The sequence below is a fragment of the Suillus discolor genome (genome assembly GCF_016758755.1).
Source record: "Suillus discolor strain FC423 chromosome Unknown F5147scaffold_35, whole genome shotgun sequence".
Lineage (NCBI taxonomy): Eukaryota > Fungi > Basidiomycota > Agaricomycetes > Boletales > Suillaceae > Suillus > Suillus discolor.
The window spans coordinates 98,165-114,655 of NW_024541282.1; the positions used below are offsets into that span (position 1 = coordinate 98,165).

Genomic DNA, 16,491 nt, shown 5'->3' on the forward strand with positions numbered 1-16,491 from the left:
GTGATTGTGTATGTAAAGAAAGATACGTACGACTAGTGTATTCTGATAGAGAGTAAGTTATTTAGTTAGGTTAATTACAATATCTCGATCGACTTAGCTACTGGGGGAGCTCAAAATTAAGCCCAACCTTGTGACTGGTCACCGAAATGAGTATAAGTAGATCGTAGAGATGCGAGCGTCTAGCGATAAGCAAAGTCCGAGCCAGAACGTCCAGCAGTACGTCGCGAGGCAGACCACGTTCCCCTGTTGCCAGTGCAGTCACCCATGTGATGGTCGATGACAGAATTATGCCAATATCCCTTTCCTTTGTCCATAAACCGTAAACGGCTCTCTATGGGAGACTATAACAGTACCTGTGCAAGACAACTTTGTGTCAAATAATAATAGCTCAAGCGAGTTCCCACTCCCCCCCATTCTCCGCGTAGAGAAGCTCCTTCACCATCTCATCGCTCTGAAACAAGGTAGACCCAACGGCAAAGTTGCTCAAAAGTGCACTAAATGTCAACTCCGACTGAGGATCAGGTGAAAGACTTGCTTGACCAGTGCTGGCAGTTGACATCAACGGACAGATTGACAGTGGTCAACTTGACGGTGATCTTGTCAGAACCAATCATGACCGTTCCTGCAGTACCTCTGTCGGTGCGACTAATAGTGAAGCGAGTGCGTTCGGTGCGCGAAACATAGACCGCGTTACATGATTGAGGACGGTACCAATAGTCGTAAGGAGTGACTTTAGAGCGAATGAAAAACCTTTGGTAGGGCTACTATGAGCCAAATGTAGAACATCCCGAAAGGAACTAACTCACGAGTTCCCGCTAATGTGGTCAACGAAATGATCAAGCGGCGGGATGATGTTCAACCCGCGATGATTCATATTCAAGTCGTTCAACAAGGTGAAAAACACCTTTCCAAGGAATTGAGTTGCAACCCCAGCCGTGGTGAGGGAGTCGGGGGTGTGGGCTAGGTGTGTCTCATGGGTGTAAAATTGGGCATCAACACGCTGAATGCCGTTCGCGAAACCAGTGGTAGAAGTGGATACGGCACGCCACCACTCATCGGCAACTGCGCGATTAGCGAAGGTAATCACATATCGAGAGGTCCGGTTGTTCGTGAGCTCAATGGCGGTTTAGCGCAACATCGCAGACATCGAAAAATGAATTTTAAGCGTACATGTTTTACATATGCATAGAAAACCATGATTGGACATTCAATAGGAGAGATGACTTGTGGGTTGTGGTTGAATTGAAATTGGTCGCCTGAACACTGTACATTATATAGGGAGAGTAAGTATTTGATTGGGTTAATCACAATATCTCGATTAACTTAGTAGGGGAGTTCAAAGTTCAACACCCAACGCCCAAGCCCAACCTCGTGATCAGTCACTGAAATGAGCATACCTAGACCATAGCGATGCAAGCGCCTAGTGACTGGTTTGGATAAGCAAAGCCCAAGCCAGAGTTTCCAGCAGAGCGTAGCGAGGTAAACCACGTTCTTAGCACCTGCTGCAGTCACCTGTCTCCTAGGATAAGGGTTTGTTAGCTAGGGCAACTTGAAGAGGAACACAGGGCGGGGATGGCAGCAGTTTCGAACCTGTAAAAGTTCTCGTCAGGGTGCTGACGCTACCCTAACTGCGCTGACCTTCCCGTTCTGTCATTATACTGAGCCCACATACCTAGTGGGAGCACAGGTTCCGTCGCACAATTGCAATCGTGTCCAATGACTGGCCGGCTGCATCCAGTAACCACGACATACCAGCAGGGTGGTTTACGGTTGGGGGAGTAGGAGGCTTCAGGCTTCAAGCTCCAAGTCTCGTGGGCTTTAGCACGTCAAGACCCTAAACCCACTCGCCGAGATGCCCCATTCGGTCGTTTCCGAACTGAAAAGGGAATTGGCGTCTCCGTGCAGTCTCAAATATAATACTGGAGTCTGGACAAACAATTAGGTTGGCAACGGGTGCGGCGTTGTTATGCATGTCCTATCTTGAACTAGGGAGTTTGAGATTCGAGATTCTGATTGGCAGCGATTGCGGAACTTTCCGGCTGAGGACTGTATTCTGCAACACTACACGGGTGCATCAGCATTGATAAATCTTTGGACTTGTTGTCGGAGAACCATGGAAAGGTAAGAGGGAGAGATATACATGCACTGGCGCTTTCACGGGATGGGAAGATAATGATAATTGCGTGTGGGAGGAAGGACGGAAGCGTTCAGCGGTAGACTACTGAGAGGCGTTTGGATGGGTCATAGCGAATGGGTACGGTCACTCTCATGGTCACCCAGCGGGAGTCATATTTCCAGCGGGTCCGAATATGGAAAAATCCTTATTCGAAGAGCAAACAGCGGGAAAGTCGAGGTGGGCCCATTTAACACGGAGCAGAGTTATGTGTGGAGTTTGAGAAAATTGCGTCAGGCAGGGACAACCAAACAGTTCGCATCTGGGACACAAAAACCGGCGAGCTTTCCGTCGGGCCCATCCAAGACCTGGGGGTTTATGCGATGTCGTTGGTGTGGTCGTCTGACAGCACTTGCCACTAGACTTCAAGCTTCATTCCGCATCCGAAAGATTCTCACGTGTGTCCGACAGCGAACTACTTCATTGACATTCCTTGGAACGCAACAATTTCCTGTATTCGGTTGCACTTTCCCCCAAAGACAATACCCTGGGTCATCTCTCCCACCGCTAGAGGAGTCTGTATCACAAGAACACTCCAAAGTCTAAACATGGTTTCTTCGGTCGTCGGCTCGCTGAAACTTGTCCGCGTGGAGCTTGCAACCATTAAACACAACCAACCAGTGCCAGATGTGACCAAGTAGGAGAAGGGAATGGCGAATGCGAAGGCGAACAAGACGAAACTGTTGATGATGTAAGTGCTGTTTCAGCTCTCGCGCAGTGTCATTTCAACACGTATGCTTCTGCAAATCACGGCCCGATCAATGATACAGGAGGAAACTAGACAACGTGAAAATCAACCCGGCGAGTCCCCAATATTATCTTGCCTCGACGTAAATACTAACACTTGGCTATGCACTTGTTTCACCATACTTACGAGTTTATGACGGGCTCGTGCTACGGGGGGTGGTGGCATCATCGAGGAAACATGCGATGACCCATACAACATTTACGAAGGGTCCAGTACTAATGATAAACTGTAGTCGTCCCAAACATCTCTTCCTGCTGCGGCATATGGTCTTTCTCAGCCTTCAAACCCATCCTCAGCTCGACGTTTCTTTTCAAGCTGATCTGCAAAACCTACTGCCTGATGAGCACGCTGCCAAACTCAAGAGCTTGAAAATGGAAATTTTTGAGACAGTTATGGCACGCTCGAGGCAGGGATTCCACACCTGTCAACTTGGGTCCAAAAAAGAGAAGTTCCCCGGTCGTTGAGGCATCTACAGTTAAGTGGTTTCAGCTGAGCTTCAGTCGACTATCTCTACTGGAGACGGAATTACATAACAGAGACTCGGACACTTCCAACAACTAGATCCGGACTGCAGGACTTGTCACACACAGGAACTCGTGCTGTGTAGTCTGTTATCCTAATCTATCCAATCGTAATCATCAAGACCCCTCTAGAGCGCGCGCTTCTTGTCCGGCTGGTCGTAGTCATCAAGACCATCCATCAGCTCCTCGCGCTTGTCTGGCTGATCGTAGTCATCAAGACCATCCATCAGCTCCTCGCGCTTGTATGGCTGATCGGAATCATCAAGATCAGTCTTCAGGAGATCACGTTCAAAATTGATGTCAAGGTTCTCTCGTTTAACTGAAAGATTCATTGTAGTATTTGAGTGGATATGATATTGCTTATGATCGTGAATACTCACAGGAACGTTTCGAGATGGCTCCTGGCGCAGCGGGTGACGCTGCCGCAAGGATGACGAAAGATACGAGTGCAGTAAAGAGCACAGAAAGCTGCATGTTTGGAGATAAGAGGATCGTCGATACACTGCACTGAGGGCTTTTTATACATTTTAGTAGGCCTGTTCCATTTTGGCCTCTTTCACGAACGTGTAAAAATGCAAATAAGTCTGCTATTGAAGCTTCGAATCATCGTCACGATTCAATCATAGTGCATTCGCAATTGACCGTGAGAGCAGCTGCCACGTCAGTTATACATGAATTCAAATGTGTAGTGTATCATTGCCAGCATCTCTTGCAGTCGTCAAGTACAGTTTAGTTGTGCCAAGCTACAATGGAAGGATGGATCGTGGTGGCCCGAAGTTAAGTTTCTCCACCTTGCTGGAGTGTTACTGGTGGACATCTCATATCTTCCATGAGTCTGCGGATAAGACACTTGAAATGGCACGAGTGCTTTTTGAAATTCCTTGGGGCGCCACATCGACCATGTGTTTGAAAGCAGTAGGATCTGCACAAGTTATTGCCTCGGTAAGCTCAGATGGGTCGAGCGCACCGAGCCTGAGGTGCAAGGGAAAAAGGCATATAGAGCCCTCGAATTTTTCGTGACGAAGTAGTTACTCAGCTCTTAACCCCAAAAAATGCAGCTGTCTCTTCGACGCACTCACATCCGTCGTGCGGTGAAACGTATACGAAGAGCCATCGTGACCCGATGCTGTAAGGATTTGTGACCGCTAGCAACGCCAGGACCCCCGAATATACTAGAAGGTGGAGAGGCTTGAGACCAGTTCGGACAATTTTTCCAAGTCTAAGGGCCATATATGCCGGATCCTTTGTCCGCACAAATACAGGCCGGACGGCAGAGGCCTGATCTGTGTCCAGACAAATTGTCCAAGTTAGTAGGATGATACGGCGGGTTGTCATAACGAGGAGGCTATCATAGGACGAGCTGCTCATCTGAGTGACGCTAAGAACGTCTCGAACACGATCTGCTCACGATAGTTGCTATGGCATACTGCACGTATCTGCGATGATGCAAATTGAGAATGGGGTGTTGAGGTAGTATGGACTAATGGTAAATCGATGTTGGGATGTGCTGAGCGTGAAGAATGAGGAAACATGAAGTCTTCATGTACAGGACAAAGTGAGACAGAGGACAGAGAGGGAAAGAATCGATGAGAAGTCATGAAGAATACGATGGCGGTGAGGTCATGGACTTCTTTTGCAGCGTGTGGGGTGACTGGGAAAACCTGGAGGACATGCACATCCTTCGACAAATACCAAAAAGGCAAACACTCGTCCGCTCTAATCCTGCCCGGGACGTAGATCCTGTAGTATGGCTAGGCCGCACAAACGGTAGAGGCTCCCACAAACTACTCCTCAAGGCTAGACGCTGGCTGAGGCTGGCACGTTGCATCAGATCTTGAAGCGCAAGCACGAACCTGTTGCGATCTCCTTTATTGATGTTGTCCCTTGCAGATTCGTTGAGTGGTGCTCACTCACAGTGTACACGATATCGTTCCCTAGAGCTGTCATACTCACATCCCCGTACCTGCTAGGCCGCCTTGTAAGCTCTCTCCCTCCCCGGGGCTGCTATTATCGCGTTGACAGCATCCTTAATGCTAGCATCGATATTTCTGTGGCTAATGTTCTCTAGTATTGATTCGTCAGATCCATACAGCATTCACAATATTGACGATGGTAAGTACTCGGCAGTTGCGCCCATGAATGTACTTTATGAGCTGAGGATCGACTCGAGCTAGCAGGTCAGTCTAAACATCGGTGTAGGTTAGATAAAGCAAGTCATTTTCAGCGTGAAATGACTACGAACGTTATGCTCGCCCAAATCTGACTACTAGTGATTAAAATAGACTGTTCAGATGCTCGAAGTTCCAGAACTTGGTGCAGTGTCGCAGTGGGGGTCATAAACATGGAGCTGGCACATGAAAAAAGACCACTGGCGCTTAAATAAGTGTCATCATTTGCCAGGCGACATAGTCGACGTACTTGTTAAGATATAACTGTGTAAAAGAAACAAGTCAACATGATACACATACAGACAAACAAGATATCTAGTCGAATTAGGTGAGCAGAGGAAGAAAATGCACCCCTGCCAGACTTATTACAATGGACATCGACATTTGTATTCATTTATGCTTCTGTCCCGATCGAAGAAATGACACGAGAGTGTCATTGCGAAAAAGATCAATAAGGCTCACCAAGCTATCATGGAACTGAGAGACACATGGCCAATGTTCTGCGGTGACACGACTTGAGGGATTGGTCCAAGGCGAACGTGAAGCTGGGGACAATACAATAAAGAAGGTCGTCTTCTCTCGCAACACTGATCCAGGGTGAAGATACTGTCATGCACCAGATGAATATACGTCACAAACACCAGAAGCACAATGTACTCACCTGGCGTCCCTTGCCATGCACCTATGTTATGTTATGTTATGATTACTCATTTGACGTCAACGAGTATTGAAATATCTTCTAGGCGAGACTATAGCTTCAAATAAGCTAGAGATAGTTAGAGTGCAGAGTACAATAAACGACACCATGACACCATGAGTCGTGAAGTAAACTATAGAGGCGAGAAGTTGTCTGACTGAATGGCCACTATGTTGTCTTGAGTATATGCATCGAAGCACGATTTACCATGCCATGATGATTGGAAATAGATGAATGGGATAATAGGAACCATGACGTGCAAAGATTAAACCGGCCGAAATGCTGTATTGCGACACGAACCTGAGTGGACGATTAGCGCTGCCTCGTGGGATCAATGCCTTCCACCTACAGTACATAAAAACTCTTGCTACCAAGGACTAACAGACCAGTATACCTTTCGCTCCATAATTGATCACCACCCGCGGCAGAGTCGGATCGATCCACCAGATTGCGGCAAAGAGCTATGGCTGCTAGATTCTTTGCGAGGCGGACCCGCAAGGAAGCTTTGACCGCAGTGCAATGGGAAGAACCAAGTCTGAAGCACGAGTTTGAAGGACACAGGGAGGCGATTTGGGGTTTTGTTTTCTTGCACGACAACATTCACATCGTGAGTGGTTCAGTGGACGGCAATATACGCAAGTGGAACTGCGACACGGTACTTGTTGGGGAACCATGAGAAGGTGAGGGGGGAAGGATATATGCACTGGCACTTTCACCGGACGGGAAGATAATTGCGTGTGGGAAGGAGGACGGAAGCGTTCAGCGGTGGACTACCAATGGTGAGATGATCGAAGGCATTTGGACAGGTCATACCGAAGTGGTGTGGTCGCTCTCGTAGTCACCCAGCAGAAGTCATATTGCCAGCGTCCAACGATGGAACAATTCTGATTCGAAATGCAGAAAGTGGAAAAGTCGAAGTGGGCCCGATCAAAACGGAGCAAGGCGGCGTCTGTCAGAAATTCCTTTCAATGCATTACAAAGCATTGAAATATTTAAATACAAACTGCCGCCAATAATAGGAGTCTGTGTTGTAATGGTCATTATAATGACGGTTGCAATGCCTATTGTAATGGTAATTGAAATCTGCTGAAATCAATAGTCATTGTAATTAGTGCTGCCGCGGTCCGGTCCAGAACCACGGTTCGAACCGGACTTTTGGTCCGGTTCTCTGTGGTTCGGTCCATGGTTCCCTCACCAGCCAGAACCGGACCGGAAAACGGTTCTGGGTTCTGGACCTTCACTAATGGTCCGGTTCTGGTTCGACTTTCCCGAACCTTCCCGAACCGTTCCTTGACTTCGAATTCCCTCAACTTCGACTTCAATAACGACGACGTCGGTGTCCATGTCGACATCAAAGCATCGTCTTCGAGATTTGCATTATTTGTTAATCGGGCTACTGTTAGCCTTTTTGAAGGTAAGTACTAATCAATCTACTCTCAAGAACTCTTACTGACTGACATATGTTCACCTATATCACAGATATCTACATGTTCTAGTCTATATGCTTCCTGGATAAGCATGATCCTCCACCGGTTGTCATCTCTAACAGATCTCCTTGGATATTGTTGCTCTGTGGTGTTAGGGTCTCCTCCACACATAAAACGAGGTGCTAACAAAAAACTTGTGAGTTATTTGCCTCATGATGTCTGAAGACTGCTGCGCTCTGAACGCTGACGGCACCCTTAAGGATGCTTCTGAAATTACCTTCTTTAACGATCCTGACGATGAAGTACCATTGCCCCAACCATCCTCTTCCACTACATCCGCAAAGGACGCCTTCTCCATTCTGCTCAAGGCTGGACGCACCCCAGCAACAGTTGCAGCTGGATCTAGGCGCTCTGGCCGGCCCTCAAAACCGTCAGCTCGTATTCGCGATGTGGACAATGCCTGCGGTCTGTCTTCGTCAACTAACCCAAGGAAACGTGCTTTATCCAGCGCTACGGATCATCCACCACGCAAGAAAACTGCCATGCGAATCTTATCTCCTCTTGACTCCGAAGATGAAGAAATACCCTCTACACCTGATCTGGGAGAGTCGTCTGCTGACGAGCTGATCCCCCAACCAGAGGTCGACGATGAAGTTGATGAATCTAAATCCGAGAACGGGTGCACCACTACTGTATGTACTTGTTTATTGTTTTCCTTGAGTCTCAACTAAGACCTGTATTTAGCTTTCAAAAAGCGAACGCACAGCGGACGTTAGGACTATATTTACCCGTTTACCTGATGGGTGGGTGTGTACACTATGCAAGTAAGTGGTCCATATTGTTTTTGATATGTCGTTTAATAACTTTCAAACAAGGGCCGCTGGTGAACCAGTGCAGAAGCACACATTTCGTGGAGGTACTTCGACACTTCGCACCCATATTGTCCGTTACAAGAAGTCGCATTTTCAAGTCTACAAGGAGCGTTGTGACGCCGCAGGCATCACAATGCACTCTCGTGCAATCCCACCTGGAGAAGACGACATCATGACACAATCACAATCAACTCTCGATGGCAAGCTTGTTTGCAAACCACCTGCGTTCACCAAGGAAGGCTTGCTTGAATATATCATGGAACTTATCGTGACAGAAGACGAGGTACGTTGTTTTTATATATATATTGTATCAATTTATTCACATCACACCAGGCAATACAATTAATTGACAAGCCAGCATTTCGGCGTTTATTACAGTATGCGCGTCCCACCCTAACTGAAAAGGACATTCCGCATCGCACCAAGTTAACGGAAACAATCAAGTCTCGAGCAATGACTGTGGTCGAAAATATCAAGGAGCGTCTAGCGGTGAGTCTTGACCTACTTATATTATGGCATCAGTCTTACAATATTTCATTAGCATATTGACAGTGCGGTGTCCATGACTTTCGATTCATGGACATCGATAATCGGCGAACCATTTTTTTCGGTTACTGGACATTATATTTGGAGCCCTGCTGGCAAACCGCTGCAGTGGGGATTACCTGCCCATTCAAGGCAGTGCAGTCCCATCGGAACGCGCTTTCTCCAGTGCGGGGATCACATCGACTCTGCGCCGCAACGCCCTCACACCATCCACATTCTCCGCGCTACAATTAATGAAGGCAGCCTATAAGAATGGTCATGTGTCAGCGGCAGTAGAGGCAGAAGAGTACGCAGCTGGTGTGTCATTAGCCTAGCTACCCAATGTCATGTAGATGTATTGTGAATGTTTTTCCTTGCTGCTTGAAAAATTTGCGGTTCGGTTCACGTTCGGACCGCAAAAAAACCGAACCGGACTGTTAAGAACCGTTCTTGATGGTCCGGTTCTGGGTTCGACAATTTTGTAGAACCGGACCATGGTCCAGTTCTCGGTTCTCGTCCAGGGCCCTCTGAACCGGACCGAACCGGACCACGGCAGCACTAATTGTAATGGACCGTTTATATTGCGATAAAATTGATTTCTTGGAATACTGACCTTATCTTACAAGCTCTATGTTTCGATGCTCGTGAGGGACTCAAACCAAACAAGTCCATTATAGATATTTTATTCAACCGCAAGACAACAGTCAGGAAAGACTCAGCTTGACGATGCAAATAGTGCAAGCGCTTGCCCCAAGTGATAGGAGGGAAGCGAAGACTTACAATAAATTTTTAACGCACGAGTGGCAATGCATAACGTGTGAAAGGTTCGAGTATCAGCCTGTGTGTCTTGAAGGTATGGCGCCATGATGACAGCGTGTTGTCTTATGAAAAGCATCACCACTCCATCATCAAGACCAGTCTTCAGCTGCTCGCGTTTGTCTTGCTTGTTAAGATACAACTATCGACGTCACTCTCGTATGTACTCATTTCTTTCTTTTACATACGCAATCACTCTTCGTTGCATGCCTTATACACGTTCTCCTTTGATTCTCCCCGTTCTGTAGTCTTTGACCCAATCCCAAGTCTTCGTTCTCGTTCTCAGTCCGAGCCTAACGATTCGTCACATGGCAGACCCCGATCATCAAGACCAGTCTTCGGGAGATCACGTTCAAAATTGATGTCAAGGTTCTCTCGTTTAACTGAAAGATTCATTGTAGTATTTGAGTGGATATGATATTGCTTATGATCGTGAATACTCACAGAAACGTTTCGAGATGGCTCCTGGCGCAGCGGGTGACGCTGCCGCAAGGATGACAAAAGATACAAGCGCAGTAAAGAGCACAGAAAGCTGCATGTTTGGAGATAAGAGGATCGTCGGTACACTGCACTGAGGGCTTTTTATACATTTTAGTAGGCCTGCTCCATTTTGGCCTCTTTCACGAACGGCGAATCTCGGACAGGGGTTTTCGAAGTTGAAAGGGTGGCATCGCCGCGATATAGCATTCAATATTCAATATTCAATGGCCGTGATGAGTTGCATGGTAATTTACCAGTGACTGATACATTATGCAAATGAATCTGCTATTGAAGCTTCGAATCATCGTCATGATTCAATCAATCATGGTGCATACCATTCTATAGCGTGAGAGGAGCTGCCACGTGACACGTCAGTTATATAATGTGTCATGCCACCAGTATATCATTGCCAGCATCTCTTGCAATCGTCAAGTACAGTTTAGTTTTGCCAAGCTACAATGGAAGAATGAATCGTGGTGGCCCGAAGTTAAGTTTCTCCACCTTGCCGGAGTGTTACTGGTGGTCATTTCATATTTTTCATGAGTCTGCGAATAAGACACTTGAAATAGCATGAGTGCTTTTTGAAATTCCTTGGGGCGCCACATTGGCCATGCATTTGAGAGCAGTAGGATCTGCACAAGTTGCCGTCTCGTTCTATGGTAAGCTCAGATGTGTCGAGCGCACCGAGCCTGAGGTGCAAGGGGAAAAGGTATACAGAGCCCTCGAATTTTTTGTAACGAAGTAGTCACTCAGCTCTTAACCCCAAAACATGCGGCTGTCTCTTCGGCGCACTCACATCCGTCGTCAGTCTTTCTGCGGTGGAACGCATATGAAGAGCCATCGTGACACGATACTGTAAAGATTCATGACCGCTAGCAACGCCAGGACCCCCGAATATACTAGAAGGCGGAGAAGCCTGAGACCAGTTCGGACAATTTTTCGAAGTCTAAGGGCCATATGTGCCAGATCCAATCCTGACAAATTTCAGTGTGAGGCCCGATCCTTTGTCCGCACAAATACAGGCCGGACGGCAGAGGCCTGATCTGTGTCCAGACAAATTGTTTAAGTTAGGGTGATACGGCGGGTTGTCACAACGAGGAGGTTATCATATGATGAGCTGCTCACCTGAGTGACGCTAAGAACGTCTCGCGCACAATCTGCTCACGATAGTTGCTATGGCATACTGCACGTATCTGCGATGATGCAAATTGAGAATGGGGTGTTGAGGTAGTGTGGACTACATATGGTTGTTGCCAACTCGGATGTGCTGAGCGTGAAGAATGAGGAGACATGAAGTCTTCATGTGCGGGACAAAGTAAGACAGGACAGAAAGAATCGATGAGAAGTCATGAAGAATATGATGGCGGTAAGGTCATGGACTTCTTTTGCAGCGTGTGGAGTGACTTGGAGAACCTGGAGGACATGCACATCCTCGACAAACACCGAAAAAGCAAACACTCGTCCGCTCTAATCCCGCTCCCCACAAACTACTCCTCAGGACTTGACGCTGGCTGAGGCTGGCACGTTGCATCAGATCTTAAAACGCAAGCACTCAAATGAACGAACATGTTGCGATCTCCTATATTGATTTTGTCCCTTCTAGATTCGTTGAGTCGTGCTTACTCACAATGTACATGATATCGTTCCCTAGAGCTGTCATACTTACATCCCCGTACCTGCTAGGCTTTGTCAGCTCTCTTCGGGGCTGTTATTATTGCGTGGCCAGCATCGATAATTATGTAGCTGATGTTCCCTGATATTGATTCGTCAGATCCATACAGGCATTCACAATATTGGCGATGGTAAGTACTCGGCAGTCGCGCCCATGGGTTGGCCCATGAACGTACTTTATGAGCTGAGGATCAACCCGAGCTAGCAAGTCGGTCTAAACATCGGTGCAAGTCAGATGAAGCAAATCATGTTCAGCGTGAAATGACTACGAACGTTATGCTCGCCCAAATCTGACTATCGGTGATTAAAATATACTGTTCAGATACTCGAAGTTCCAGAACTCGGTGCAGTATCGCAGCGGGGGTCATAAGCGTTGAGCTGGCACATGAAAAAGGACCATTGGTAGTTATGCTTCTGTTCCGATCGAAGAAATGACACGAGAGAGTCATCGCGAAAAAGATCAACAAGACTCTCCAAGCTATCGTGGAACTGAGAGACACATGGCCAATGTTCTGCGGTGACACGACTTGAGGGATTGGTCCAAGGCGAACGTGAAGCTGGGGACAATACAATAAGGAAGGCCGTCTTCTCTCGGAACGCTGATTTAGGGTGAAGATACTGTCATCCACTAGATGAGAATACGTTACAAACACCAGAAGCACAATGTACTCACCTGGCATCCCTTGCCATGCACCTATGTTATGTTATGATTACTCATTTGACGTCAACGAGTATTGAAATATCTTCTAGGCGAGACTAGAGCTTTAAACAAGCTAGAGGTAGTTAGAGTGCAGAGTACAATAAACGACACCATGACACCATGAGTCGTGAAGTAAACTATAGAGGCGAGAAGTTGTCTGACTGAATGGCCACTATGTTGTCTTGAGTATATGCATCGAAGCACGATTTACCATGCCATGATGATTGGAAATAGATGAATGGGATAATAGGAACCATGACGTGCAAAGATTAAACCGGCCGAAATGCTGTATTGCGATAGGAACCTGAGTGGACGGTTAGCGCTGCCTCGTGGGATCAATGCCTTCCACCTACAGTACATAAAAACTCTTGCTACCAAGCACTAACAGACCAGTATACCACCCAGTGAGTGCTGATCGACTTTTTTCGCTCCATAATTGATCACCACCCGCGGCAGAGTGTGATCGATCCACCAGATTGCTACAAAGAGCTATGGCTGCTGTTTTCTTTGCGAGGCGGACGCGCAAGGAAGCTTTGACTGCAGTGCAATGGGAAGAACCAAGTCTGAAGCACGAGTTTGAAGGACACAGGGAGGCGATTTGGGGTTTTGTTTTCTTGCACGACAACATTCACATCGTGAGTGGTTCAGTGGACGGCACTATACGCAAGTGGAACTGCGACACGGGACTTGTTGTTGGGGAATCATGGAAAGGTGAGGGGGGAAGGATATATGCACTGGCACTTTCACCGGACGGGAAGATAATTGCGTGTGGGAGGGAGGACGGGAGTGTTCAGCGGTGGACTACCAATGGTGAGATGATCGAAGGCGTTTGGACAGGTCATACCGAAGTGGTCTGGTCGCTCTCGTGGTCACCCAGCGGAAGTCATATTGCCAGCGCGTCCGACGATGGGACAATTCTGATTCGAAACGCAGAAAGTGGAAAAGTCGAAGTAGGCCCGATCAATACGGAGCAAGGCGGCGTCTGCGCTCTTGCATATTCGCCTTTGGGTGAGATAATTGCATCAGGCGGGGACAATACAATTTGCATCTGGGATACCAGGACCGGCGAGCTTGTCGTTGGTCCCATTAAAGGCCTGGGGAAGTTTTATGTGCCGTCGTTGGTGTGGTCGTCAGATAGCACTAAAGTTTATTTCGCATCCGACGAATTCGCACGTGTCTTGGACAGCAAATCAGGCAAACTCCTTCATTCCTTCGAGCACAACAGTTACTTAAATTCGGTTGCACTTTCTCCTGAAGCCAATGTCCTAACGTGTGTGGGCATCAACGGCGTTGCACAGCTATGGGACACAGAGTCCAACCAGCCACTCGGCAAGCCATTTCACCAGAATCGCGACACCCTTTGCTATGTGTCGTTCTCCCGAGACGGGAGCCATCTAGCATATAGCGGAGATGACGGGAAACTCACTCTCTGGATGCTCAAAGACATAGCTCCTCAGCTCCCAGCGCCCACGCCTCCCCAACAAAGTGACGGACAAAGCACTGTGACCAAGGAGGAAATACGGTCTAACTCCACGTTATCATTTTGTCTGGATGTCAGTACTTTCACGTCAGACTTCTTGTCTTGCTTTTCTCACAGTGCTGTCACAGATTGATGCTACAGGTGGTGGTGGCTTCACCGAGGAGGCGGATGATGATCTATACAACAACTTCTTCCAGGTACTAAAAACACCTTTTTCATGCAAGAGCACTAGTACTGACAACAAGTACTTGTAGTTTTCGCAGCAATCTCTTCCATCTCCATCGCCTGGCTTCTATGTCCCACCCTTGTTTTTGGCTCGCCGCTTGTTGAATATCTTCTCTCGACGTCGTCCATCACCAGACGAGTCCGTTCCACAAGAACGCTCCAAACGTGGTTTCTTCAGTCGTCACGTTCGCTCAAACTCGTCCTTGGAACTCGCAACCACGAAACCCAACCCAGTGCCAGAAGGTAAAGTGGAAGAATGCGAAGGCGAACAAGGTCAAAATATTGATGATGTAAGTGCTATTTCAACTGTCGCACTGTTATCTCAACACGACAACCATTAGCGCGGTTCCACGCATAATTCGCTCAGCGCCATAAAGGATAAAGGCAAACAGCGAGATGATCCACCTGCCGACGTACAAAGCCCGTTGTCTTATGATTGCACTCCCACCGCCCGCTTCGATAGCAAAGATCATAGGACACTCTGGGAACGACTACTGGAGTCTCGAGGAAAAATTTACATGTTTGGTTCCCTGTTTCCCGTTATTCGACTAGCAAATACACCTCAACGCAGCACACCAAGCAATACTTGGCACTGGAATTCTAGTTTATTTACAGTAGGATCTCCCAGACATCCTGTCGATGTTGCTGCTTGCCGCGATGAAGATGTGAGTAACTTGTCATCACTCCCCTTTCATGTTATTGGAATCACTCTGCAGCGATACGGCATTGTCCCTGAATCTGACGCAGAAGCGGCTGCAGCCATGCTACGCACGAATGACGATGTGGCCGACAGTTCAACGCAACTAAGTCAACTTGCAATGGGGGCACATCTGTCTCAAGGACGGCTCACACAAACACAAGCCTCGACAAGCGGGCCACAAGAAATTGAAGTAAGCTGCTGCTGTGGGTTTTCCTTCATCTGTCGTCGGTCCAACCAGTCATGAGTTCATTTGCTGAGACACTATCGCTCGATAATTTATTTGATTTATGTGCGTTGTATATGGACCACATGTCTAATACACAGCCCTGTGCCGTCCTATATACACGAGTAGTATTATATTTGCCTAGCTGACCGCATGCTATCCTTTCAGTTCGAAACACGTTGCAAGTTGTTACGAAATTCAATCTTGTCAGGGCTGTCCACAGTTCACCGTACCCGCCGAAAGGAAACCACGCCAAGGATGTTATCATATTGGTATCGCAACGCCATCCCAACCCGGGGCACAGTCTTCACACACAGTCGGTCTTGCCCCTCAAACTTTACATCGCACATGAATCTCACATCAACCATTGGATCAAGCTTAGTCCTGTCCATTTTGCGATGACTTTGGTGTCATCGCCAAATGAACAGGACATTGGCCCCATCTTGATGCCTCACAACCAACCTCACCGTTCAGTTCTCGCTTTTGCTTGCAACAATCTTACCGTTTAAATGCCTACAACATCCAGTAAATTGTCCTCCAAACCTGACGTTACGATCGCCTCTGATGATCATGACCTGAACACCTTAGTACCGCTACTGTTTTTATGTTTCTCTCTCGGACTATACATAGGTACAGGTGGTGTATCGTTTTCTGTCTCTCACACCTTTGTTTTTGATTTAATTCTTACTTCTTCTCCTCATTTGTACTGTACACGCTTGGAACCCACCACTGACCAGCCCCAATTACTGATCTGTGCACCTGTTCATTGTATCGGTATCTCCAATCGCGATAAACATTGACGGTCATGTCCTTGCTATCTTGCAACATTCTGAATATGAGGTTGAACTCAAATAACAATAACAAAAAGCTCAAATGATAAAATTGGTCATTTCACTAGACGATGGTCGAGATTAAGAATAAGCGTTACAAATGTAGTTGGATACAAAAGTGACCGTGTAGTTTATTGCAAATACAAACCACAAATTCAACTATTTTTGCTTCATCAGAAATGCGGGGGTATTCAACTCGTTAGCGGGCGGTGAGGCTTTTTTCGTCCTGCGGTGC

The 16,491-nt window shown here is 47.3% G+C and overlaps 4 protein-coding genes across 4 annotated transcripts; 1 reads left to right on the forward strand and 3 right to left on the reverse strand.

Moving 5' to 3' along the window:
• Positions 1–388: 388 nt before the first annotated feature.
• Positions 389–1,197, reverse strand: F5147DRAFT_653806 (uncharacterized protein; the record flags this gene model as incomplete). The annotated part of the gene is made up of 4 exons (XM_041433813.1): positions 389–545; positions 568–750; positions 807–1,114; positions 1,171–1,197. The coding sequence occupies 4 exons, from the start codon at positions 1,195–1,197 to the stop codon at positions 389–391; spliced, it is 675 nt and encodes a 224-aa protein (XP_041291599.1).
• A 2,373-nt stretch (positions 1,198–3,570) lies between these two features.
• Positions 3,571–3,916, reverse strand: F5147DRAFT_774842 (uncharacterized protein; the record flags this gene model as incomplete). The annotated part of the gene is made up of 2 exons (XM_041441637.1): positions 3,571–3,761; positions 3,823–3,916. The coding sequence occupies 2 exons, from the start codon at positions 3,914–3,916 to the stop codon at positions 3,571–3,573; spliced, it is 285 nt and encodes a 94-aa protein (XP_041291600.1).
• Positions 3,917–9,987: 6,071 nt separating this feature from the next.
• Positions 9,988–10,548, reverse strand: F5147DRAFT_837793 (uncharacterized protein). Its single transcript, XM_041444096.1, has 2 exons — positions 10,392–10,548; positions 9,988–10,330 (listed from the first exon to the last, which is right to left on the reverse strand). Exons 1-2 carry the CDS (start codon positions 10,483–10,485, stop codon positions 10,230–10,232), a joined length of 195 nt encoding a protein of 64 aa, XP_041291601.1. The 5' UTR covers positions 10,486–10,548; the 3' UTR covers positions 9,988–10,229.
• A 2,606-nt stretch (positions 10,549–13,154) lies between these two features.
• F5147DRAFT_837794 (WD40-repeat-containing domain protein) lies at positions 13,155–15,935 on the forward strand (the record flags this gene model as incomplete). The annotated part of the gene is made up of 7 exons (XM_041444097.1): positions 13,155–13,202; positions 13,255–14,351; positions 14,407–14,475; positions 14,533–14,793; positions 14,845–15,168; positions 15,220–15,406; positions 15,595–15,935. Exons 2-7 carry the CDS (start codon positions 13,290–13,292, stop codon positions 15,933–15,935), a joined length of 2,244 nt encoding a protein of 747 aa, XP_041291602.1. The 5' UTR covers positions 13,155–13,202; positions 13,255–13,289.
• Between the last annotated feature and the right edge of the window lie 556 nt (positions 15,936–16,491).

Bases quoted from the DNA above. Each gene is read 5' to 3' on its own strand.
- F5147DRAFT_837793 (XM_041444096.1), bottom strand. From the start codon at position 10,485: ATGCAGCTTTCTGTGCTCTTTACTGCGCTTGTATCTTTTGTCATCCTT. The intron at 10,331-10,391 runs GTGAGTATTCAC...TGAATCTTTCAG, and splicing joins AGCCATCTCGAAACGTTTCT to TTAAACGAGAGAACCTTGAC.